We start from the raw sequence: 27,266 nt of genomic DNA on the forward strand, positions 1-27,266 counted from the left end.
ACTTACTGTACCGGAGATTACAGAAAATGCCCCTTTTAGGATAAAAGTAAGTCAGCTTAGTCAGAGAGAAATTGGTTATCCTCTCCATTTTACTGTTCCTGGAACATACAATCCATGACATGTCTCAAAACGGAAAAACATAATCTAAAGTTTGAAAAATACAGGGGAAAAAAAAAACAACACAATTATTATTTTCACTGTTACCATTTTCACATTCCCTGAAAAACTCTGCTCGGGAATTTTATAGAAAAGGCAGATCACAAATAATCGAAATGATGTGAAGGCCTGTAGATATTTTCACAGGCATGACAGAGCCAAGAGCCCAGATGAAATCACTGGAAATGACAGCATTTCAGATTCCGTGGGACTATTCTTTTTTTTTCCTGACAGGTTGTTGGGGTTTTCTAATCTTTCCTAGCTGCAGATACGCACCGTTCAGGATTTATCTCCACAATTGTCAGGTTGGAGCGATACTGCTTAGTAACTTGCCCAGCAAACACTGCCTTGCCCCTGATTTGCCTGAGTATCAGCGCTGTACCTGCTCCTTGGGTACCCCGTGGCTGCGTGAGATGTAAAGCAAGGAGTCAGACTGTTTTATTATACTCTCAAGGCAGCTCCTTAAAGCTACGATTATGGGCGCTTCTTAATGATGACGGAGATTAAAGCTATTATCCAAAAAAAATGCAGTAAATAGGCACCGTTGTTATAAGACTGTTTTCAAGCAGCTGCTACCTGGCAGAAGAGGCATTAAGGCTTTGATGAAAACTTTACCGAGGTTAGACTGGACAAGAATTTTCCCTGAAGCACAAGAGGATGGTGGATTGACTGCACTGTCACACGCTGACAGGGCCACGCAGGAAGAGAAATTGTCAAGATCCAACACCAAATTGTTAACTTCATCGTACAGGCACCAGAGCACCATCCCTAAAATCGCCCATCCTTCCTTCCAGCTAATTCCACTGCTCAAATTTATATGTGGAAATGCAGCCCTTATCAAGCTGGGCTCATGCTACCTTGTCTTGTGGGTCTAATCCCAGTTAGACACAGTTAGATACTTGAACTCTGCAGAGCAGAGCTGCATTCTGGCTGCAAGTCCAACGACCAAACGCAGGTTAATTTCCCCAGATTGCCAGTGGAAAGAGGTGGGCACTGCCAGGAGGCGGCACAGGACGTCTGTCTCACATGAGCCTGAGCCGGACGATGCGAATTCACCCTCTTGCAGCAAAAATGCTTGTGGTTAATTTTACCACCGTCGCTGCAAGCACTTCCACCACAAATCCTTTCAGCTATAACCATTACCCAAAACCACAAGAGCTGCTTGCACTTGCTGTTTTTGCTAACATTTCTTTCGTTCCTTCCAGTAGCAGTTTGCCCACTGACTCAAGAGAAGCACCAGCATGTAAATGAAATAAGTGAACCGGTTTGACCCTCTCCCTGGACCACAACTCATTTGCAAGAGTTTTCATCTGCCATACCACCTAATTGCTGCAACTACTCTCACTGAAAGCTCCAATAAAAAGGGCTGTGGCTCGCTAATCAGAGATTAAGACAGAACAAAAACAACAACAAAAAAGACCCTACAAACAATTTCTACAGACAATTAGGCTGAAGATAAATATGGGAAAACTAATTAATCATTCTGAAATATATAGCTCTTTTTTTTTTTCTCATACTGAGTATTTTTCAAGTGTTGATCAAATAAGCATAACCTGTTTTTTCATTTTACCTATCTTCCTCTAAGGCAAAAAGAGAGACAAATACGTGTAAGCACAAAAACCACACTAGGTTGAATGCCTCTAGTCTGAATCGTTTCTCTCCAAAACGCTGCAACATACACAGCCCCACTTTCTAGAACAACTTCCTAAAAACGGTTCTCAGTAAGTTGGCATTTTAATCGGTTATTGTTCTTTCTCTACCTTATACAGGAAAATTCAAAATCTGAAGACACTCCAAGAATTCATACGGACCTTTTGCATCGAGGATTAGTATGTATTCACAGTCCTCTATTCAACATCTAGGTAACACAAACAGGGATGTTATAATCTAATTTGTGCACAGCAAACACTTCATTTCATTATTCTAGTACTACTAACATGATTTATGAGTCAGCTGAGTACTTTTGAAAAAGGTATTGAGAAAACAGACAGAATTAGGCACGGTACAAACACTGCTTACACAAATACAGTAACCAGTAACGTCGAAGGATATGACAGGCATCTCACGCTATATATAAATGCATCTGAAAGTCAGGTAAAGCACGTTTTTATAGTTGCTCAGAAAAGAAAAAGATGAATCATCTATTCAAACTCTATATAAAATGACTTCTCTAGTGGCAATTAATAGAGACAGGCCCCAGAACGCCAGTCTCATGCTCTAATCATCAGTGAAAAAGAAATTAAGTGACAATTAAAAAAAGCCTTTATTGAATAAGGAAAATTCTGTTTTCTCTTGGAAAGCAACTACAGCAACATCATATTCTATAACCACATTAGTGAGGAAGCAGTTCAGTGGATACCTAGAGAAGAGCTTATGTCCCTGAAGCATCAGGTAGATAGACCAGAATACTAAATACACACTCCTAAATACATAGTGTAAGTTTACGGTCATAATTCACAGGAATAGAGGCCCTGTTAATTCCTCTCCAATAATCCTGTGATCTAAGAGTATCACTCCCACTGAAATGTATAAAAGCCATAAATAGCCCCCAAATTTTACCAGAATTTGTTACAGGCAGCAGAAAACATATTGCTCTGGCTGGAATAAGCGACTTCGCAAAAGCATGGCTCTCTACTTCCCCTGAAGTCTCAGGCAGTCTTTCCTTTATACTTCAAACAAATTAAATCTACCGCAATTAATGATTATAGTTTTTCCTTCAATCAGCCCATATTCCTCTAGGAAATTAACTTAGCTATTAAAAGCCTAAAGGCTGGAAAGGAACCTAGTTAGATGAGTTTTACCTCCTCTGTATTGCCTGTGTAATCAAATGCAGTTTCCCCACCAGTTTAATTCTAATCAGTTTAATTACTGAAAATTACAACGGAAAAAAAAAAAAAAAAAAAAAAAAAACACCTTACTTCTCACACCAGAACAAAGGAGAAAAGCTACATGTGCTAGTACAAGAATACTGGGTGGCAAGAGTTTGATACTGCGTGTGAGGGAGAGGAAATGACTGAAAATAAAGACAAATTCTAATATACTTTAGACAACAGCTATCAGAATAAAGAGGTGGAAATGGCAAGCTACAAGCCAAGAATAAAACTCAGAGCAGTCTGCTTCCAAGGTGTGAAATTTGGGGAGAGTTTACTACTTCAGTATTGCACAGCCTTGACTATATTGGACCTGCTCTGCTCTCAAACTGCATTTCCTACTCGGTCTTTTGGTCAAACACTTGCCACAGAAAGCAATTGAAAAATAAAACATGCTCAGCCCAGGAGAGCTTAATTCTGTCTTTCCACCAAAAGAGGGGAGCTAAAAACTCAAGTGTAGCAGAGCTGTCCATGCACGCGGAGAGAAAACTAAGCTAGGAGCCACAATCTTTTCTTGCCATGTCACTGAAACAGAATTATTCTAGTAGTCCTTGCAAAGGAAGGAGGCAAAACCAAAGAAAAGCTTGGAGGTAAATGTTTCAAGTATACACTCCGTATATTGAAGAATAACACCAGGAGGACAATGGATCCTAAAAAAGAAATGCAGGATTAAGACAAAAAGCGAAAAAATCCATAAAACAGAAAAGGAGTGGGGAAAAAAAAGAAAAAAAGGATGCTAATTGAAATGTTCTGTTTTATATGATAAAACAAACTGAGATGACAGGTCTCTTAAAGAAGTCAGACACACAAAAATATGTCTAGAGAGTAAGTATGCATATTATTCTCCCCTTGACTTCCACAACAAAAAGTATTTCTTAGTGTTATAAAACTCCCTTTTCTAAAAGTAATTCTTTCATGGTATGTTTCTCTTATCTTTTGCCACAATGAAACTTTTATGCTGAGCAGAAAAATGCCATGTAATATCATACTTTGTGTGGGTTGTTTGTGTTTTTTTTAAATACGCACACACAAAAATCCATTCTTTCATTACATCTTACTTTCTTTTTATCATTTTCCCCCTTTGACCATAATAGCTTCATTGTCTACTTCATAATTTTAAGGACCTCAATTATGCCCACTTGAAATCTTCTCTGCTGAGATGACTAATCCCAGTAATCTTATTTAAACTGCTAGTTTACATTCAACTAATACTCTAAAGCTATCTGATCTCTACAAGAAAGGGGTAGGAGTATTCTGGCAGACAACTAGAAGACACTGTGGTTGCTGCAGAAAGCAGAAAACCAAATGCCATAAAGCAAGCACTGGTGTTAGCAAGGGAAATACTAGCACTTAAAAGTCTAAAAATATTGGAAATAAGTCATTTTTATTTCTGCTGAGTTCACTTATCAACCGGCTCTGTACTTGATAATGTGCACTGTGGAGAAGAGAAATTCTGGTTTATCGTGAAAAAAAAAAATTGTAATCCCTTGCCAAAAAGAAAACTCATGAAATCCAAGGAAAGTTTTTAACTAATTGTTTTCACCGATCTTTCAATAAAGAAAAATGATGGAGGGAAAAATAATACAGCAGTACTTGGCGTCCTGGAGTTTGAACAGTAACAAGGAAAGGGTAAGTATATAAACTTTATATAAAGCAAACCATGCATTTTCTTAGAGAAATATGTCATGTTTTCCAAAAGACGACCACTTTGATGCAAGATAGCACCCATGTTTCCAAGATCATTCCAAGATCATTCACCCAAGATCTCCTTCTGTGCCATGATGTCTGCAACCATGAAGTCTTCAGAAGTGCCCTTAGTTTGTAGATGTCTGCAGACTGCTGTACTATCTTGCAGAGCAAACACATCATGCCTGTATCTGAGTCTACCCTGCTCTCCTGAAGGGACTATCTAATCAGGGATATCAAGATCTGAGCTCCCAGGGTGGAGAATCCTCATACTTATGTAAATGCAGTCACTTACTCACAACCTTTGTTCAAAAATACCCAGCTTTGAACATTTAAAAGGCTGTAGTGTTAATGGGATCAAGTATATCTAATAGGACAATACATCTCAATCAAAGCTTAAAAAATTTCTAAACTGCCTTTAGATAAGATGTCCCCATCTACTCTCACCCACTCCTGATTACTTTATCATAAACACTTTAGAGGCCATTTTATCCAATCTCTTGCCAATTTTTTCCTAGACTTTTCTTCCCTTAGAAGGCGGGGGAAGCTGCAGAGCAAGTACCCTGCAAATCCTAAAGGTTCTGACTTTTGAAGTACTAATACAACTCCCACAGAGTAAAATAGGGAATTAATTTCAACTTCAAATATTCCAGCATGGATCAATTAGTACTAACTCTGTTAGCTGAAGGATTTTTTGCCTGTTCCATTCATGATAAAATTTGTTTCTCCTCTTCAGGATCAACAGTTAGAAAACAGAGTAAGAAGATAAGACCAGAAAACAAATACAAATCACAAGGAAGCAAAGACAAAGGTTGTGACAAAAGAATATTTGCCGAAACTTTGCCCCTGTCTTTTTTGTTTTCTTTTGCACAAAAGATATATCAATATATCTGCATAAATATTTTCAATTCACATTGCAACTTTTGAGCACAACTCTTGGATTGCATGAGACACTTTTAGAAGGAATTATGGCTATAAAAGCTGCAATGGGTCCTACGAGAAACACAAAAATCAGTTGTGTGTGTTAGTGGGGGACTGTCTCAGTGGGCCGATACCACTCTCATCATCACGAGTTCCTCTTCTGTAAACAGGTAAAGAAATCTTCCATTGAGGCTCATGCTGACTGCTTCTCTTAAAACAGGGTGAAGTCACCTGCTATTAATGCAAGCAGATCATATGTTCTGCCATTACAATTTCCAAATTAATCTTTAGAAGAATAGAACTGTATTTGTTCGAAGCACCTCTGATGGCTCTTTAAAATTTAAAAAAAAAAAAAAAGAAAAAGGAAAAAAGAAAAAAAAAAGAAAAAGCTGAAATAGCAAATGTAACAGAGAGGATACTAATATCTATTCTATCATTGCCATCTCATTGAAGCCCAGATTTGAAATGCATTATGTCCAGCATGAAAGACATTCTTTCACAAAGATAAATTCAACCATTGGTGGACCCGAAGGACTCTTGCAAAGAATAAATGCACTTAACCTGCATTTCCTGTTCTCCAAAATCAGTAATTCCAGAGGATGCCCATTTGGAGGTTCAAGCCCCTTCATACAACCTACAAACCTCCCATGGGACGCAGCCAAAACTTGGAGCTGCGTGGAGTGCTCCCAAGCCACAACCACCACAAGGGTCAGTACTGACTCAAGAGCCAGGCTCAAGAAGATTAAATTCCCTATCTGAGAAATACAGTGGAAGCAGAAGACTGGATAAGTCCTAAGGTTAGTCTCAGAAAACAAACCTCAGAGCTCAGCAATTTCACTTTTACTGTAAGGGATGTTATGACAGCTTCACAGCGGATTCATATTTAAATATGACTTTAGTCCCCCTTGCATCCTCTGAAACATCCATCACCGTAACTTTTGCCTTTTCATAATTTAAATGAATAATCTTCAGCTCCTAAATACTGCTTTAGCCCATTTTGACAGACTAAATTAATACCTACTGCAGTTACTGCAGAAAGTACCGAGAGTCCCAGTCACCGGCACCTTGGCCTTCCCCAGCAGCCATTGATTCCCTCACCCAGATGGTTTTGGGGGGGCTCGTCGCCCCATGCCCTCACACCCAGCCTGCACACCCCCGGGGGACAGGGTGAGGGGCTGGCAATGCTGGCAGCTCTCTGCAGGATCCAGGCTTTTGGCTGCTCCTCAGGCTTCAGACTATGGGAAACGTTATTCTTGGCAAAATGGCACCTATCACTAGAGGAAAATATAGGTGTTTTCACAGGCTTTATAGGCAAAAAGATCCCAATGACCCCAGTGGACTCAATTTAACCTGACATGAGAGAAAGACTGTAGGACTAATATCGAGAAGATGAGAAAAAAGTGCTACATGCCTTTCTGTCACAGCTGGGCTATTTGGGGGTTTGCTTGCTTGCTTTGGGGGAGTTGTAGTTAATTTTAATTTATGCATGCTTTCTGCCTTGGGACTCGTGACCTGCACGGGGCCTACAGATCGGGTGAAGGGAAAAAAGAAAAAGGCAACAAAAATCAGTTCTCTGCTTTTACAAGCCTCTCAGAGTCCCCAGTCACACCAGTCTTCTTCTGGCCAGCAAAGGAAAACGAGTACAGGAAGAGCAGTCATGTTTTGATACCGTTTCCATGGCGTAAAAGTATTATTCCATACATGCACTTCATTACATTTGTCATCAAAATCATATTCGACAGGTAACCTTAAGTACAGACACGGGAGGCAGAAGTCTCTGATGGCTATCAGCTCAAAGCAGAGTTGATAAAAAGCCAACAGGCTGGAACCGAATCTTGCATCACTTCCCGACATATACAGCAGGATTTACCAATATTAAGAAAATTGGTGAATGCATTAAGAATCTTCTTTCATCTTCACCTATTTAATAACAGACAATGAACATTTGTGAATGATTCTGTATGACCATCTGAAAGCGTTCTGATAATAATAACAAAAAAAAAGAAAAGAAAAACAGTGAAAAGGGATTACACGTTCCACTTTAATACATCATTTAAAAAGCTTACCAGAAGGATCAAAGTCCATGACAAAGGACGCAAAATATTATTTATTCATGGGACATCTTCTGAAAGACTAGAACCTGTAAGAAAACTCTCTATATCCCAAAAGAGTTTTTTTTAATGCTAAATTATCAGCTTTTATTTTGTTAAATAAGAAGTGCTTTGAACATTTACCTAGCTGCAGTTAAAAAAAAAAAAAAAGGAAAAAAAAAGCTGTAACTAAAAAATCTGTGTAACATCCCCTACTTAATAAATTTATTAAGTTGAAAAAAAATTAGTTTCTTCTGTTGAAAAAGAAAAAAATATTGAAATTTATAACAGCTCTAAACACTGCCGGGAACATATAAGACTTTTCCCAATTGACATTCCTTTCTTCTTTCTTCCATTTTATCCTCTTTTTATAAATGGCTGTATATATCATCTCTAGAACATTAGGTTGGGATGTTTTTATTATTATTCAAATGGTTAATGCCTTTACTTTTCCATGGTTTACATTTGAAGAATGTAAGAGAAAATACACGTAACGACAAAAAATGTTTGCTAAACCAGTCAACTTTAACTAATGCTGCCGAAGCCACGTGAGCAGAAAGCAAATCAGGAATTTGGGCTATTATATTTGAAGGGACGTTCGCAAATAACTGCTTTAGCAGAATGGATTGATCTCCTTGGTTCCCCTGTGGCCCTTCTGGAAAGCCAGCAGGACCAGGCAGTGGATGTAGCCACAGAACATCCCACCCCGTGGAGGAAATCTCTCTCTCTCCACCAACTGTAAGATGGAACCTGGGCTCAAAGTTAGCTTTTGGAAATACCCTTCTTTAAGTTCAGGAACAGCATTTGACTTATCAGCTTTACAGCATTCACATCACACATATTCGGAACTGGAAATCTGCACTATGCAGGAGGGTAAGGGACAGTCAATACCAATTTTCAAACTATCGAACAGTGCTCTTGCTGCAGCCTGCAAGCACACCTGCATTTTTGCTTTGCTGTGCTACAGTCAAACAGCACAGCAGAAAAAAGAAAAAAATCAGGTTTTCACCCATGTCAATACCCTTAAGCAGAAATCCACATCTAGGTCTTCAGCGAGCCCTTAGTACCTTAGGCACAGCAGGCATGAAGGGGGAGCTCGAGCACACAGAGGCCACCAGCCCCACGTGAGTGGAAATGCATCGCGGTCTGATTTGGATCAGGTTTTCACAGCCATAGCCACACGTTTAAATCGGCTTGCACAAGCTTACAGTTAGCAGCTGCACTGTCACATTTCTCACCGCTTCTATCTGGCCTGAGGTTCCTGCAAGAGACTGCCCTGTATGACCACTTCATCCTTCCACAACGGCACATATGTTTAAATAAAGGCAGTTGTGCCCAAAATACCAGAATCTGAAGTACTTCTTTATTGAAAGTAAGCGTTTGGCATCTGCTACTCCTGAGCAAAAAAATAATCTCAAACCCAAATGAGACGCTGTTATCAGGGCCAAGAAGCACCATTTGTCTCCCAGATTTTATTTCGGGGTAAAACCACCCCGTCTCTAACCCCCACACTTCTCTCCCTGCGAGACCCCATGCATCCCATGCTCTCACACCCCAGCCACTTTCTCTGCCTTGCAGGTCTACGTTGCCCCAAGAGTTTGCTTTCCTGAACCACTCCGCTCCATCTGCTTCCCTGTCAAGCTGCCCTCTTACAGTTTGCCATCCAGCTTTTTCCTGAAATATAACATTTTGCCTTTCAGTTCTAGCACATATGGTTTCCAGTAACCAGATTAAAGTGACCTAAGTTAGAAGGAAGGCAAATATGTAAACAAGCAGCTAGTAGATGTAAAAGCCTAAAGCAGGCTTCATCCAAGCAATAGTCACGTTTGAGAAAACAACCCTTTTTTTCTTGCCCCAGTAAATACCACCTGCAACTTCCCGACTCCTTTCCATCTTTCAGGGTCATCCTTCATGGAAGATACTTACAACACACCCTTGGGGAGTCAAGAAAAATTCAGCTTCAAATTAATTTATCTGAGAGATCTCTTGAGAGGGAACGTAGCTGCTAACTAGAAAACCTTACCTGACAGCTCGGGAGCTAAGAGGTCGCATGAGGCTAGGAAGCATCTTGATTGAAGAATAGCCATTATCCTTTACTACGCATTATGCCATTTTTTCTCTCAAAAGCAAAGCTCTTGAGAACATTTGATTGGACACCATATAGATCATTTAAAGTTCGCCCCTTGGTGTCTCATAAATGCTGGCAATATAATTGTGAAACTATGAAGAAACGTGTTGTGGAAACACATTAGTTTTTGAAAAACAGAAGTATGGAAGATATTTATGTATAAATGCAGTGTTAAAACCAGACATTAAGCCATTGTTTTTTACTTCAACTTAGATGTATACGCAAGAAGTTTCACCTCACAAAATTCATCATGAGTATCGAATTATTAAACAAACAACCTAAATTGGATATTGGATACCAATCATTATCACAACGTGAAAAACTTGCTCCCTTGACAATGTTATCAACCTACAGGAAATAAATACTGAAAAAGTTCATTTTAGTGCTCACTGAGTACTATTTTAGCCTCTCTGGTTCATCAAGATTTAAGATTTGTCTCAGAAGAGAGTTATCTCTTCTCAGATTAACTTTACTCTCCCCATCCTTTCCTCCACTTGTTTATGCAATTAACAAGAAGTAAACCAACAAAATCCTATATTGCAATTACACTGCAACTGCAATAGGTCGAAGGATGACCCTTCTCCAGCCACTAACTGAAAACTAACATTTACATCAGAGCCCCAAGTTCTTTTTTACTGATCATCACTTGTCTGATTTTTATCTTGTGTTTTCATGGAGGAACACTGCTGGCAGCATCTAGTTTCTACCCACAGAACTACACAGTGGAAACCCAAATTAATGACAGGATTGGAGGCTTTACAGCATAAATTTCCTCTGCCAGCATCCTGCCACCTGCTCTCAAGGAACTCCTCGGGGTGAAGTTGGGCTCCGTAACTGTGTGCGGTTAAGATTATAAGTGATGTTTAAACCAGAAATTTAACACCGTAATACGTCATCTGGAAAGCAGAGACTGAGCAATCATATTTGAAAAATAATTCTGCCTAACAGCTCTTAAATATACAGGCTCCACTGCAGATTGCTATGAAGGTAAAGAAAATACTGAGCGCTTAATAGTGCAGATCAAACTCTGCAGAAAGTGAAGTTTAGCACATTTCAGCTCCAGCTAGGAAGCCCACTGCCAAATGCACGGCCCAGTGTCATCAGCCTCTCTAGACTACCCCCAAATGACATGGGAAGTCCGGCTGGTGGGTGTCATGGGAGGTTAGTGCTCAATTGTCCAGAAAGTCTTCCGAGGAAAAGACCAGCAGCTCCTCCTTTTACTAAGAGGAGCTTCTGGAGAGCAGAGGCTTGAAAGGAAAGTCCTCAGGAGGACCAGCTGAGGTCCACCAAAGGAGAACTTTGCCGTGAGCAGGTGGACACATATCAGCCATTTCTTCTACAGCAGTTACCATACAGATATTTTCCCTTAAATAAACCTTCCAAAAATAAAATTGTTCAGATACTCACTCTTCGCAAAACGTGATGCTTTCAAAGCACTACTTGTGAGGAAGATGAGGCAGAACAGAAACAGGGAAACAGCACCCAGACAGGGAAAAACCAGCATTTCATGACACGTGCCCTGGCACTGATGGCAAGTCACGGGGCAGCGCGCTCACTCCTGCTTTCCCTGGCAGTGTCAGTGCTCACTGTGATTAACCAAGGCGAGCTGGAGAATACAGGAGCGACGTTTGTATGGTGTTCGGCATATTTGTTCAGTGCAGTATTTAGCAGCCCCATGTAACTCTCTTGCTCGCGTTTGGTCCTGCTCAAAGCAATTTGTTCCACCAGCATGCTCCGCGTGCTGCCCATTGGGGAGCAGAGTGCAGAAAAGGCGATCAAAGTATCTCAGAACTAAAAAAGACAAATTAATGGCAAACTGGCTTCTTCATCCCGTTTCCTCCTTCTCGGTTTTATTATTCTTATGTAGCAGAACATGAAAATCTCAAATACCCTTGCCACTGAAACACTAACATATTCAGAGCTACGAAGAGCCATCAGGATTAAGCCACGAACAGAAATATGCATCCAAATGCACGATGTTTTAGGCAAATACACAGAACAAGCTTGAATTATTTTCACTTGAGTGCTAAGACTGCTAGGGAAAAAAGAAAAAGGAAAAAAAAAAAAACAAGCTTAACAAATTCAGCTGTAGCTATTTGGTTGTTGTTGTTTTACATAATTAATAGGGCCTTTGGACCACTTAAAACGCTTCATCATTGCCCATTTAACAAACACAAAAAGATGCCTCTTGCTCAAGAGAAAGGAGATTGGCACCAGCAGGGAAACAAGGCGATTCATCTGAAACAAAGGTTAAACAACCGGGAAGCAAAAGCAAAGCGCTCGCTGAACACTGTACTTGCTGAATAAAACCACAAACAATGGAGAGCATTAGCTGGATGAATTCCTGGCTGGTATCTTGACTCCCCAAAAGCATGACTTTGAGGGCTGTGAATTGCCAAACGGTGACGTCTGAAGGGATTAGAGGGTTTGCAGCCATCTCCCTCCCTGCTGCCAGCAAGGCACCCATGAGGGTGAGAAGTCAGGTGGAGGGAGAGATGCCCACATGCAGGGCTGGCCAGGCCCGCTTCCCAAAGTCCTCTCCCGGAGGAAAAAAACACCAAATTCGGATCCCACCACACGCCAGGCGATTCAAAGCTGGGCATATACCATTTGAAAAAACTGGCAAGTGTCTTTATCTACTCAGCCACAGCCTTCATAGGAAACTGCCCGCTGCAGACACGTCTTCTTCTATTTTTTATTTTTTAGTTTGTGTCTTTCCTTTCTTTTTCAACTCAGAGATAGAAAATGCCTTGTTCCAGGATGCTTCCATCCCTTCCTCCACACCGCTGGGATACTGAACGCAGTGGAGGATATATTCCAGAAGTTATGCATAGCACTAGCAAAAAGCTAGCTATTTGAATGTCTTATACTGTTATTTAAGAAGCATTCTGTTTTTATTGACATAATATAAATATACAAAGCTAGACAGTGAATTCCAATTTGGGTGCTTTAATGGTAATCAATTAACTTCAAGTGGCTCGACGTTTGAGGGTTATTAAAAGAGTTATCAACCAAGTCCTGATGAGTTCAATGGAAGCTTTGCTGAGGAAATCTCAGGTTAATCAGAAGTGAAGGTCAGAAATTAGAAGGACAGAAATCAGAAAGTGTTACTTATGTGCATAAGAGGTACTGATTTCACTACACTGCAGTAGATGATATGGAAAACACACCAGTTTATCTTAAATTCTCTCTGATTAAAATTAGTAAATACTGACTGCCAGAGAATGAACAATTTATATAAACAGATATTCCTCTGTATTTTCACATGCACTGAGGATGATTATTCACACACAATTCCACCAAGTCTATTTCAGCATCCTTTATTATGGACCAAAGCCTGAACCCACACTCCGTAACAATGGGAAAACTCTCAACAATATTGCCTCTAGAGAGGGCTGGGTTTGGTTTTAAGACCCTTATTATTTGTTTTTTCCATTGCACTATTTTTCTTGCTGTCTTCAGAGCTATCAATTGCAATTAAAACATAAAATACTGTAATCCTGCTTATAATAGTCTCTACAACAATCATAAATTCATAAACCATTGCAATATAAGTTACTATCCAAACATATATATATAATATTACGAGTGTTATTTAGGCTTCACTGTGGATCATATTTCTGCTCTGATTTTTCTTTCTAAAGCAACCCTGGCTTTCTGATCCTGAAAATAAAATACTTAATGGCCTGTGCCAGACTGAACGCTGCTGCTTCCTCTGTCACTAACTAGATGTCTAAACAACTTAATGGTCTTAACAGACTGCCAAAAAAAAAAAAAAAAAAAAAAAGACAACAGCTCATGCTTACAGTTAAGAGAATCAGGGCCCTCTACGTGCAGCAGTGCTGCCTGCTCCTCCACCAAGAAGAGGGAATGCTGTGGCAGGGCTGACAAAACAGATATTTTATTATATATATATCATATATATAATATATAAATATCATATATTTAATGTATGTTATTTTCATCCACAGCGAATGCCATGGGACCACTGTGGTGGCCCCTGGCAGAAGGCGGCCAGGTTGGCCACGTAACTAAATATCTTGAAGGCCTGCCCCATAGTTTTCAATTCTTAATTTTCCCACCCCTCTGTCCTGCTTGTTTAGACGAGCCTTTCTCCAGTGTAAGGACCTGATCACGTTTTGCTGTGCCTGTACAATGAATTATTGATTCTACACAGGTCCTGTAGCAATCCTAATTTAATACAACCCAACAACTCGCTGAGTCGTATAAATGCACTAGTTTAATGCGGAAGGTTTAATAGGATTTTTCCTAATACTATTTTAATATTCCAATGGCTGGACAACTAGAAATCAAAAACCTCCACGCCCCCTGTCCCATACAGCACTTCTCTGATTTATAGCCTCAGGAACTGCAAAATAAGAAGATTCAAAACAGTCTCTTCTTGCAAAAGGACAGGCAAGGAAATCATTACTTAGTCTGCTTCTGCAAATTCAGGTCCCTCCATGACAGTGTGGCAAGGCAGCTGGCTGAAGCAACAAGGGAGACACGTGTGCCATTTACTCCCGAAAGGATGAGCAGGTGAGCACACTGGATAGTCCTCAGTAACATGAAAGGCTCACAGAGAGATTGAAGTCCACTTTGCTTCTTTATATATGATTTCTTAGTGCATCGTTTTTTTAATCCTGTCCCCCGCTATTGCCTTTTACATGTGCTGCTTGCGGGAGTGATCGCTGCAGCTGGCAGTCTTGTGCCCATGAACCTCAGCAACACCAGGCAGGCTGCCACGCCGCCCAGCAGCAGCACAACATGATCTGAAAGGTCCTGCCCCAAGGAGAAGCTCCTGTTTCTCCCCTCTCCGTATGCCAGCCTGGGCACCGAGCAGAGAGCTTCCCCGAGCCCAAAGAAGGAGCTAACGCTGCTACAGGGCACAAAGAGCGGTGATGCATGGGCTCGGTGGTAATGGTACGTAAGCAGATCCAGAGCAGGGGATAAGAAACAGGCTGTGGCACCCCTTTCAACGCTTCAGACAAAAGAACAGACTCAGAAGCCCTGCCCTAATCTTTTTTTTTTTTCCCCTCTGGTGACAGCTCAGCCTTGCTCTGCAGAGAGGAGAGAACGAGAGGAGCACAGTGACACGGCGTGACAGGCGTGTGGCCGGTCCACTGACCTTTCCCCCGGCCTCCTGCCACGTGATTTTTCTCACAGATTGTGTGTTTTCTTCCATGTGCTGGTTTATTTTTCTAACCTGCCTCTCCTTCATGACAGAGGTTGTTCTGGTTGAGAAGGCCACAAGAACTGCGGTACTACTTCAACTGAAAGGTCTACCCAGTCTGAGACCTTACTTCTAACACAGGGCATGGAAAGATGGGAAGGAAAAGAACAAGAACAGGATGATTGAGCCGAATATTCCCAAATACGGTTATTCTTCCTAACACTCCATATGCTTCCAGCTCAGGGAGCTCCTCTGTTGGCTGCAGTTTCCAAGTAATCCTTGGTGGCTTTCTCCTCCACAAACTCATCCAGCCTCTCTTTAAACCTTAAGCATTCACAATACCCTTTGGCAACAAGTTTCGTAAGCCTGGTACCCAGTGCACTGAAAGCCTGGCTTTTGCTTGCTCTGAACTTGGCGCTAGCTGTATTTATGCAGGTGTTAAGAGTTTTAGGTTTTATTACACTTTTTTAATAACTTGCTCAGAACATACAAAGGTTGCAGACTTGCACTTCTCAGCTTTCCCCAAGCCACGTTTGAAATACTGGCATTACAAGTGCCACCTTATACACCAAAAGCGCTTTAGCCAAACATTGACATCATGAGCAATTCTCCTTTCTCATTCTTGACCACCTTCAGAGCATTTGGAAAACCCTATCTCCTCCTGGAAATGTGCTGCTGATGGCTTTGTCAGACAGAGCCTTCAAGGCCCTTCGAGTTTTCTGTGGCACAAGTCTCTCCAGGTTCCTCCAGAGATGCCGAGATTTTGCTTCCCCTCTCCATCAGGACCTTGCCCGTGGCTCCACGCTCCCTGCTCCACCTCTCCTGAGCCATGCAGGGTTTCGGTCGGTGGTCACGAGACAGCTGCAACCACCCTTCACTGTGGCATAAGTTTTGCCGTACCCTATGTTATCATCTACAATAGAAGGATTTTTCATGGGGGCAGGAAAAAGCCAGTTTTAAAGCAGATTGTCATTAACGGGGACAATTGTCCCCTCCGACCATATTCTTTTGTTTCGCTAAGTGAAGTCAGTGAAAAATATTTTTGCGCTTCGTAAAGTTTTATTTAAAGTCCCATTCGCGCTCCTAAAATCTTTTATATCATTCACAGCTGAATAATCGAATCACTTAGTTTCATCCTCAGAAAACGGGGTGAGGTGGAAGAGGCAAGAGCCTTTCCACCAGGAGCTCTGAGGATCTGAGAGACCTCACTGCCATTTACACCCTCAGCTTGGCATCCCTGTTCCCTTTTAGAGGGCAGCTCCCCAGGCTACTCTTTTTCGTCCCCTTTACCTTGCACGATTTCACTTCTCCGTATTCCCTCCTTTCCCTCGGTTGCCTGTCCCTTTACAAGAGTTTTTCCAAGGCCTTTACCCAGACTTAACAAAGGACCCAGCAGCTATCCATGGTTACAGGCCACAGTCGAGGCTGTGTAAATCAGCTGGGATCCATCAGGGAACATGCAGAGGCTTCGAAGCGCTGCAGAAAACCTGCCAGTTGGCTCATGTCTTCATGGCCACATTCAAATCCTCTTCCCCCTGCAAGCTCCCGTAAAGTGGACAAACCTTATAAAAACCTTTAAGTGTTCTGAGTCTTGAACTCGATACAGCCAAATTAAAGATTTTCTTCTAACACTCAGCTATTCCTTTTCTGTTTGTCGCTGTCAACTCTGATGCTTCCCTTTCCTTCCTGTCTTTCCAATTCCACCTCCAGGTTTCCAGTCCGGTGAACTATTGCCCCTTGTTGGTCACCCCTTGTGCAATCCAGAAGACTTAGACCATGGTTGGCAAAGTCATTACTGACTTTAAGTGGTTGGTTTCAGACTCCTTTAAAAGGTGTGAGAGCGACTGGAAACAGGGATTTCCACGATATATTTTAATTCCCAACCAAAATACAAAGGCAATAGAAAAATGAAACTCGCTGGGGAGTGGTGCACCAGTTCGTATATCCCCACCTGACACCTCAAGGTAATGAGGTAGTCACTGACTTTCTGCCGTGTCTTATTTATAGTGAACGCATTGGAGATCTTTTCACATCCCTTTCAGCTTCAGCTCCAGCATAAGAGTTTGCTCTTTCTTCACTAATTTGACACTCCTTCTTGAATACAAATACGCAATTTTAAACATAAGGCTTGCAGAATAAGATATTAGGAACAATTAATTTTCATTAGAATAGACTTCTTATTTTATAAATGTCTTCTAATCTGAACAATTATTCTTCATCATGAACTGCTGCCATCAATATGCAGTTTATTTAGAATATATTAAATATTTTGTATATCTAAAACAAATCAAGTTTCTTCGTTTTGTCTTTTGGAAAAAAAAAAAAAGACTACAATGATTTTTCTTTCCCCAATGTTTATGGGCTATCAACCTCTCTGGCAAAGTCAAAGTGATGAACACAATTAAAAGATCAATTTCTATTGACAGTGGCTGCATTCTTTTGCAAAGCAAAAATATTCCGATCACTGATTGGACAAATAAGAAAGAGAAAGAAAACAGGGTAATTATTAAAGTGATTATTAGGAGTCACACTAAACCACACAGTCTAATCAACCCAGTAATCTTGACTAGCCAGGAGAAGGGAAAAAAAAAAAAGAGGAAAAGAACTGTGCTTTCTTACTATACTTTGCTATTTTAACATCTATGCTATGTTCAGAAAAACAGAATCACAGAATCATCTAGCTTGGAAGAGACCTCCAAGATCACCTAGTCCAACCTCTGAAAACCCAACAGTGGTTATTCCCCCAGTCCAATTGCTTGCACGGTGCTTAGGCTCAGACAAACCCAAAGATCACAATTCTTAGATTAACATTGCAAAGAAGCTGATTTCTGCTCTGCTGTCAACACTTCTGTATTTTTGTTGGTTGGCTTGACTCCTTCATCTCCAAGGAATCATCCCGAAGATCAGAGGCAGGCAGGGAACCAGAAGAGCAAAGAATATCTAAGCAGCAGAAGTGCTCAGCAGGAACGTGCAGTTCAGCATACAGGTGTCTGTCTGCTAATACATTAAGATTCCTACGCTGTTTTATTTTCAAGTTCCTTCCTAGCCTAAACAGGCTAAATTTAAAAATGAGGCCTTCAAACAGCATGCTAATTCAATTGAACTGATTCTCCTGACCATTAAATGATAAACCATTTAAAGTTTTATTTTTGGCATTCACCTGAACGAAAACAAAGCAAAACAGAAAATTTTATACTGCAGTTTTTGCAGTATCTATTTCTCAATGACAAGAGAGGCGCCGATTCCATCTCAACCACAAAGGCAAAGAGCAGAGCTCAGCTTGTGTTGCATCACGCAGGCACTTCTTCCCCCAAAACCATGTTGGACCATCTCTGACAATGGAAACTGGCAGAGGAAAATTCCCCGCTCTTTGTGGCTACCAGCATTTCAGTGCAATTCCCTTATATCACAGCAATGTCATTCTTCATGTCCTAACAAAACTCTCCGTGATACACTAGGGAATTAGACAGCAGACAAGTCTTTGGTACAAGAACGTTCCTGAAAACTGATTTCTGACAATCAGTACAATTTATATAATAAAGTTCCCCTGAAATATTTGGGGTATAGTAAACAAATGCGGAAAAACACAAATTACTTTGGAAATAATCCTAGCTCTGTGTAAATGTCTCTTACTACGGCTGATTTTTATTTATTTTTTAAATGAAGTCTGGTCTGATCCTGTTGCATCTCCTTTCCTGTTGACATAAAGGATTGCCATGTCACACGGGCATACATCAGCCCGTTTTCTCCACCAGAGTTTGCAGATGGGGCTCACATGAAGCTGACTATGCCAAGAAGGCAAAAGGGGGCCCTGTGTTAACACACGTCATTACAGACCTGTTGAGATTCATCACAATAGATGGCTTGTTCACTCAATGAACACCAGCCTCAGGAAAAGCAAACACAAGCAGCTGCAGTAGGAACAGTTATGACAATTTGGTGTAACTCCCATGTTGGGAAATCAGGGCAGGTGAAGTAGCCTTGAAGATGAATAGCGCCCAAGCCACTTTGATAGCATCCTGCAAACCGAACATACCATCTCAGAAATGCTTTATTTTGCTTAGAATCCCAAACTGATTTAAGTAACACAATTCTTAACCTCAAATCCATGTTATAACACCCAATCAGAGATGCTTCTGTGACTTCAAGGTGCCCCTTACAAAACCTAAACTGAAAAAAAAATAAAACCAAAATACAATGGTTTGCCTGACTCCTCTGCAAAGACCAGGTTTCAGTGAGGGCTCCGTTTTCTGTTATGCCACATATTCTACATCTAAAACCCTTCATATTCTGAAGTGGAAAAAAGCCAAAAGGCAGTCACCATCTTCTGCTATTCATTTCTGGAAAAAGAAAAAACTTTTCTCTTTTAGTTGCAGTGTAACATTTTGTTCTAGATTTTTTTATACAAGCTTATATTAGCAAAAATCAGAAGTAGGAAGCTGTTTCATATCCAAACATTTCAAGCTACAAGAGATATATTTTCTTCCCCTTAGAAGCAAAAATTCACCATCAGCTCCAATTTTTTTTTCCATCAGAACTTCAAGTTTTTGATCACACAACATTTTCCTGAAGGAAAAGCAGCCCTTCAGAAAGCTTCCCTCAGCCTTTAAAATTGCAAACAGGCCTGCAAGCCACTAGAAAACCTGTTGACATTACTGTTGAGGGGAAAAAAAATACCACGTTTTCTGTTAATGAAACCTTATTTGTTGGATTTCTGTGCAGAGCATTTGGGCATTTATTAAAACAATTTCCACACGAATGCCAACACTGCAACAAGTATGGCTTGGAAATTACAGCTTCACGGATCTAAGACGCACACATTTTAAAGATGCTGCAGCCTGGTCCAAGTAAGATCAGCCATTATACTTCAATTAACCCACTACAGCATTTCTTTCCATCTGTAATTCAATGCATTAGGTAATGAGCTCTGGCAATTTGCAAAATGTTTTTTAACACTTTACTCTAAATTGCATCGGAGACTACAGACAAAACTGAGTAGCATGGTTATCATTTTACAAAGCATTTCCATAAAATTATGGACCAACAACCATTTCAGAGCTTTGAATAAAAAAAAAAATGCAGCCACAGAATAAAAATCCCAAGATCATTAAACTCCACTGTGTTTTATGCTTTTTCAATGAGATTAACAACATCTACACAATGTAAAGATACTTAAAGACAACTATCACTGCATAAATTGTCAACATCCCCTGGCTTCACACAGTTGACAATGACTTCTATCACGGAGAGGTATGTCAGCTGCCAGCACTTGCTGTTCAAAGAATTTGGCATCCACTATTTTTTAAATGATGCTGGAAAAAGAAAAATAATGCAAAAAAAGCTTGTTTTTTAAAAAGCGGGGAGGAGTTCTGAGTTCACGAAGCATTTTAAGTGAAAGCCATCAGGCAGTATTTCTTTCCACTTCGCCATCTGGAGAACTCTCTCCCATGCAGAAAGGAGACCTCCCTGCTCTGGTGCCGTCTCAGCGCTGCCGCCCATTTTACAGATGGGAAGGCACCAGCCACGTGTGGTCCTGGGAGCTCGGCGAAGGGCTTCTCTGGGTGCACGAAGCCTCCAAACAGCTCCAAACTTTGCCGCTGCCCAAATTCTCCTTTCCCCATTGATTTTCCTTCTACTGCACAACCCAGCAGTGGCCCCTGGTCTGCGGTAGGAGCCCCACACACAACCCATGTTGGGAGAATGCAGAAGAATTTCTTTTTCCCTCTCAGCACCCCAATTTGGGGAATTGCCGAGCTCGCTCTTTGCAGCTTCCTTTCTCTCTGATCCACCTTTCTCCTCCGTGACGGGGAACGCGTCCAACCGAGCTGTCAGAGGATCACTGCAGGGTAAGCCCGAGCTGTTGCTCCTGTTCCCAGGTCTAGGTCTCACCAAGATGTGAGCCTACGGCAAACTCGCTCACAGCGCGCACCAGAGATTTCGCATTAACTTATGCAGTGGAACCAGTTTTTAACAACCTTATAATATTTTGAAAGCTCCCTTTGTGCCAAGAGCCTTCACACGGCATGAAAGTTCCTTTCTGTATATGCAAGAGCCCTGGTTTTTATTTGTACGGTATTTGCGCCTGGATTTTAATGCTTTATGAGCCTTGCGATGTCTGTACATCTGTATCGCATGTATTTTTTCACCCTCCTTGGAAACCACACTCCAGCTCATCTGCAGCAATGAAGACACCCGCCTGAATTCCTCTCCTCTCCTCTCACCCACCTCAACACAGCTTTGCAAGCTGCCACCACGCATTCCTCTGCAGTAACAGTGCGCGAGCTAAAACTTTGGATTTTCTGTCATCCTCAGCAACCTCCTCGAACCCATAAACGATACAGATTTTTCAAACAAGTAAGGACCAGTATGAATCTAACTTTCAGTTACAGCAGTCCATGTGATGATACTTTTGTTTGCAAGACCTGCTCGTCACTTCCAATGTCAAGATGACAGCAAGGGGACAGACTCAGGCACCTGAAGGCTCGGAGAGGCTACAGAAAAACAATGGAAAAGTGAGGAAAAGAGAACCCTGCCATTGCAAGATGCACACAAAATAGGATGCACCTTCAATACCTCCTTCCTGCTCTCGCCTCTGTTCTCATTCTTGCTGTACAGAGGTGGTGACTGCAGTCACCTCTCTCAGTTAAATGCTTTCTACTGCAACTCAGCAAAGATCCCCAGCCCTGAAGGACCTCCCTCTTCCCATCTTCCTCCTTTCCTTCCAAGGAAAAGGGAACAAAACTCTGCAGCTAGAGGCACCCTTTTGAAATGTCTTATTTTACAGAAATATGTTATTTTCAACAAACCCATTCTTATTGTTCATTAGTGTACAACTAGCTTTTTATTGCAAAATAACACTTAGCAAGAAATAGTTCTTTTGCAGATTTCATTCTTTTGCTATTTTTCGCCCAGCTCGAATGTATACACACAATAAATAAGCTATAATTTTGGTTCTAAAACAGCTGTCATCTCTTATGAGAACTTGCTGCTCACAAGCAATGTTTGTTGCACATTCAATCCTATAAAGATATAATGCCCATAATTATGCTATTGTTATTAAGGCAATCATAACAGATACCATATGGACTTTAAAGTGGCTTTGAGTACAATTTTTTAACAAACACAGCATCACTAACTCATTGTGCAAGAAAAATCCATGCCGCAAACCGCACACTATTGGTAACACATATAGCTTACTCTGTTTTTTTTGTTGTTTTTTTTTTTTACACTGTATGTACTGAGAATAACAATGCAACTCACAGCTTCTATTGATATCTCACTTTCAAAGGCTCTCCAGACTCACTGCACATCATGTTTTTAATACAACAGTGACTGCGTGCCAGAATTCAATGCTTCTGCAAATATGCCAACTTGTAGCTACTTTCAAAATGAGCCACTCACCAGGAATTAGTGCCAGGGTAAATCAATGGCACATTCAGCTAGATGTTCTAGCTCTAGAAAATGAATTATACGCTATATACAGTCCTTTTGTGCATGTCTGTCTTTTTTGCATCTTTATCAACAAAAGCTGAAAAGGCTAGAAATGAAGCTCCAGAAGGCTGTCAATTATCCAGCCAAGGATAAGCAGAACAGGAAGCAGTTTTTTTTTCTACCTGCACATTAAATGCTGGATTCATGCAATGGAATAAATTCTGCACTGCCTAAACCGTTTCACCCCTCCCCAGAAAACACCACTTTCTCTCCATCATTACTGCTGTAACGCTCAGAGCGGCTGGATGCTTAGAGCTGCACAAGCAGGCTACTAATAGCTGAGTGCTGGAGTGTCGATGGAAAAAAAAAAGAAAGAGAAAAAGGAAAAAAAAAAAGCTTAAATTGCGGAAGCTAATGGGCGGCAGCTAGTTGGGGGCGGGGAGGGCAAAATTGAATGTTTGAATGCTCAAACACAAACCTGCTACGTGCTAGCTGCAGCTGGTGCGGACATGAGACGGAACCGGGAATGAGGAGGTGGATCGCGCACTGTGCTTCTGCACGTGGACCTGCCTGGGAAAACGCGGGATTTGGGGCCTGGGGACAAGGAGGCGAAGATGCTGGCTGGAGGATGGACCTGGGAGAGCAGATGCATGCACTGGGGTGTGTAAAGATGTTGGCCAGCGAGGCCGGGGACAGATAAGGGCAAACAGCACAGACCAACCTCACCTTCGGTCCCAGCTCCCCTGCCAGCATCCTTCTGTGGGGATGGGAAGCAGAGACCCAGGGGAGGTGATGCTGGGAGGGTACTTTCCATTTTCTTTTTTTTCTTCCTTTTTTTCCCCTCTTGTTTCTCATCCATCACATGGAGCTCACCTCCTTAAAAAAAATTTAGCTTCCAAGTGGCACACCTCACTAACACGCAGTGCTCCCGTTGCAAAATCTATTAAGCCCGAGGGCTGTCCTGTCAAAGCACCAAACCAAACAGAAGGCAAGTATTAGTGGTAACTGAAGCTCATTGTGATTGTGATAGAGGACAGGGCAGCCTTCTCCTCAGAGCTAGACATTAATTTGTAGAAGAAATTTCTGTGGCCTGATTGTGTCCCATTTATAAAATCTCCTTATGCATCACCCTTTCACTCACTCCAGACGTTCGATCAATTTTCCATTCACATCTTAAATGTCTGACAGCCTTACGAATCGTGGGCATTGCTACCATGTGCTAATCATCTCCTCCTGCAGAACCGTATTCTTTTATCTACTGCAACCTCAGAGGCACATGTCTAATTTCACCTGACTTCACCATTCAGAGATAGTATATCGTATTTATTTTAGTATGGATTATGCACAGTGCCTTAGGTGCTTACACCATGGGCATTTTGTAAGTGTAAACTTGATTGATTGGTCACAAGACCGCTTTGGATAGCTGTAAAATGGAATTGGCCCCCAGCCATGGTTTGCTCAGCACAGATATACTGTAGGACAGAGATAACTTAACATTTCAAGAATTCATAATGAATATGCTAAGAAGTATTACAAACTCCTATTTGTATGGTTGGTACTATACATGCATTTCTAAATATTTCTCAATAGCTATGCATACTACAACATATAAGAGAATTCTGGTTGGATATTTATCAGCAAAGAAACCTTATGAAAATGTGTTTTCAATAACTGGTGTGAAGTCAGCCCACTCTCTGCTGATTAGATACAGTCGCAGTTCAGAAACAGCCCTATTCAGCATAGTAGGAAGCAATCACTCCCTGTATGGAGGCTTGAATTGAGAGCTTCATGCTTTATGTTGAATGACTAAATGCAAAAAGATCAAGAAGACTGCATTAATTGCCATCTTCAACTCATATGGTAAAAAGAAACCCAAAATTTAACTCAGCATCTTCACCTGGATTCTCTTTGTATGGCTTTTACAAGTGCTGTTTAAAAAGGTTCACTTTGGAAGATTAACTCATTATAGCAATGCCATTTTTACCAAAGCACAAAAGCACCGATATCCTAAGAAACTATGATTTCTATATGAACTACATGAGCGTAATGCCCAGATTGTTTATTATGTACAGCATAGTCTCTTCATACCATTTTACCATTTTCAGGTTACTGACTTGACTTTTCAATATTAGTCCTTATAAAATTGTGTCTACAAAGGAGCCTTCATGCAAGCCGATGCACCTCTTCTTGAAACCTGGTCTTCAACAGGGTTAGTCCTGACAAGAGTTGGCAAATCTTTACAGCTGGTAAGTCACCAGCATACTCACGTACAAGATTAAAGGAAGACAAGACTGTGTTTTTCCTAAAGTCACCAGCCTAACTTTCTCGGACTGTGCTGTTTCCCAATACTGAACTGATAGGGAAAAAGATTGCAGCCAGCCCACGGGAATGGATGTCCTCTGCAATGTTCCTGCTATGTGGAGCACTACCTTCAAATAATACTCAAACCAATACACTTCCATTTAAAAGTGAAATTCTCATGTTTTGATGCATTTTATTGATGTATGATAATATGAGGCATATTAATATTTTAATATGTGTCAACATTACAGCTATCTTGTGTTTGAATATTTTGATTCTACATTTTTAAAATGCTATGCAGTTGTGTTAATATTTGATTTCAAACACATCAGGCTGATCCTGATTTATTTTTTAAATTCTTTTACAAAAGGGGATCTATTCCTAAAGTACTGTGTGAAATGTATATTTTCTAGGTTCTTAAAAACATTTGAGAAGGAATTTGTTTTTAATCCTTATGCTTTAGATGATCCTTCCTATATTAACTCATACATATAAACTTACTTTATTGCTAGTATAAAGCAAAATCAGACAATTTGGGCAATACTAATAAGATTTCTTTGACATTTATAGAAGTATATTAAATAATTTAACTTACACATATTTTTAGAATGCACTCTGAAACTAGAATTTCAGCTTCATATCCACAATAAACTAAAGACTGAAGCAATACCAACACAATGAACACCATTTTTCTTTCTCTGGTGTTTAACAAATCTGTGTGTTTTATTTAAAGAACCATACCACAACCCAACTCTAACGTTCTCACACAGCAGCCAGGAAAAGGGTAAGGATGGGGCACTATTTTTTCCCTGGGCTTTCTGGAGTCTAAAGAAGTCCTTATTCTGAGAGCTGAAGAGCTGCATGGCCTACCTTGTACTACCTAGAGCACAAGAAAGGTCAGAAACACTGGCACCAACCCTGAAACAGCCAAATGCTTCCTTTGTACAAACATGCCATTAGAAGACAAAATATTTTTGTTGTAAAAGAAGAGTAAAATTTGATGACATAAGGAATGTTTCCTTCAGAGGAGGGCTAGCTACGTATTTTGGAGAGAGCCTTACTTCACTTTAAGTATGTGTGCAACCATTAACAGCATGAAACTCTGTCACAGGCCTCTAAAGTTTTGACATAACTTGACAAAACTCAACCAAGGACAAAGCAGCACCTGTCCAAGCCACATACAAGCGCCTCTTCATAAATTTTGAGTCCAGTCAGACGGGCATCATGAATCTTACCTGCAAGAATATATATTGCATTTTTCCCCCATAATAAAATCTGAAATCATTGCCAGGTGATGTCTCCAAAAATTTCTCTTGGACAACACCAAAGCAGCAATGCTAAGGAAGAGCCACCTTCTTCCTCTTCATGACAGTCCTGATATCAACTTATAAATACCCCTGCAGACTGATTCACTAGAGCACCGAAGCATATGTTCACCTTTAGGAACACATATAGTCACGACTGACGTCAATGGAAGGAGGTCCATGCTTAACGGTTTGCTGGATCAGGTCCTAGTCCCCAGTTGGTTACCCACAAGCAGCACTTAATCTGCAGCTGATCATCTGCGTGCTAACCCAGTCGCAGAAGATGGCACGGGAAATAACAAAAAAAAAAAGATGCAGAGAAACGATGGACCATTATGACAGTCCACTGAATCATCGGAAGAGCGGCTTACCAGCCACAGACAACAGTTAAATAAAAATGGGCTTTGGGGAACAATAAAATCAGTTTGTCAAGACCATGCTGTTGACTGGCACCTACACATAAATGAGTATGATCCAGGTGTCACTGTCTAGGCCACCATGCAAGTTAAATTTCACTTGTTGGACTGCAGCGGTTTTATGACTACCTTTTCTATTTAACTTTCCTACTTTAAGTTGATTTTTAAGGTACTCTTTTAAACGGTTACAGTCAGGAAGCATATTTTTCTCTCCTCGGCAGACAACATCCTGTAGTGGAATAGTGATGTCAGTTCTCCAGTATTATGAGCCAACAATTAAATAAGCATCATTTAAACTATCTTTAATATCAGTGTGTAGGACAGAGAAATGCTTCCAGAACACTGTAGGATTTTCTATCTTCTTCTCAAGGGAAAACCAATGAGACGTGGGCCACTCTAGTTATATGTCATTTACAAAATGAAACACGGCACTTGACAAAGAAAAGTATTTTCTAGGTAGGATGCGTGCTAAGTAGGTCTCATCTCTTGACGCATCAGACACAATCACCTTTCCCCACTGTCATTCAGGCGACTGACAGCCTATGCATTGTCATATTAACAGACACTACAAAAATTAGAAAAAAAAAATACACTGGATTTTTTTGGCTTGTGTACTGCAAAGGAGCCTGTCAAGGCGAGTACAAGAAGGTTAGTTTTTTTACTAAAATTAATAAAAGGTTTTTTAAAAATTCTCATCAGATATAGCCCTCTACCAAACTCCCCAATTAAGTAACCTTCTCTATCTTGGCAACTACCAGGTTTCGAATGGTTAAGTAATACCTTTTGAAAA

At 40.8% G+C, this 27,266-nt stretch overlaps 1 protein-coding gene across 10 annotated transcripts in view; it reads right to left on the bottom strand.

Moving 5' to 3' along the window:
* MACROD2 (mono-ADP ribosylhydrolase 2) overlaps positions 1-27,266 on the bottom strand; it is an 861,442-nt gene that overhangs the window by 692,848 nt on the left and 141,328 nt on the right. For 6 of the 10 annotated variants that reach the window (XM_080587154.1, XM_080587152.1, XM_080587161.1 and 3 more), the window contains exon 4: positions 13,658-13,735. The exons of the other annotated variants lie outside the window; for them this stretch is intronic. In XM_080587154.1, coding sequence (XP_080443280.1) covers positions 13,658-13,735 — 78 coding nt within the window. The remainder of the gene's footprint in view (positions 1-13,657; positions 13,736-27,266) is intronic. 10 annotated transcript variants of the gene reach the window in all.

This window comes from Anser brachyrhynchus (assembly GCF_964034855.1).
Source record: "Anser brachyrhynchus genome assembly, chromosome: 3".
Classification (NCBI taxonomy): Eukaryota; Metazoa; Chordata; class Aves; order Anseriformes; family Anatidae; genus Anser; species Anser brachyrhynchus.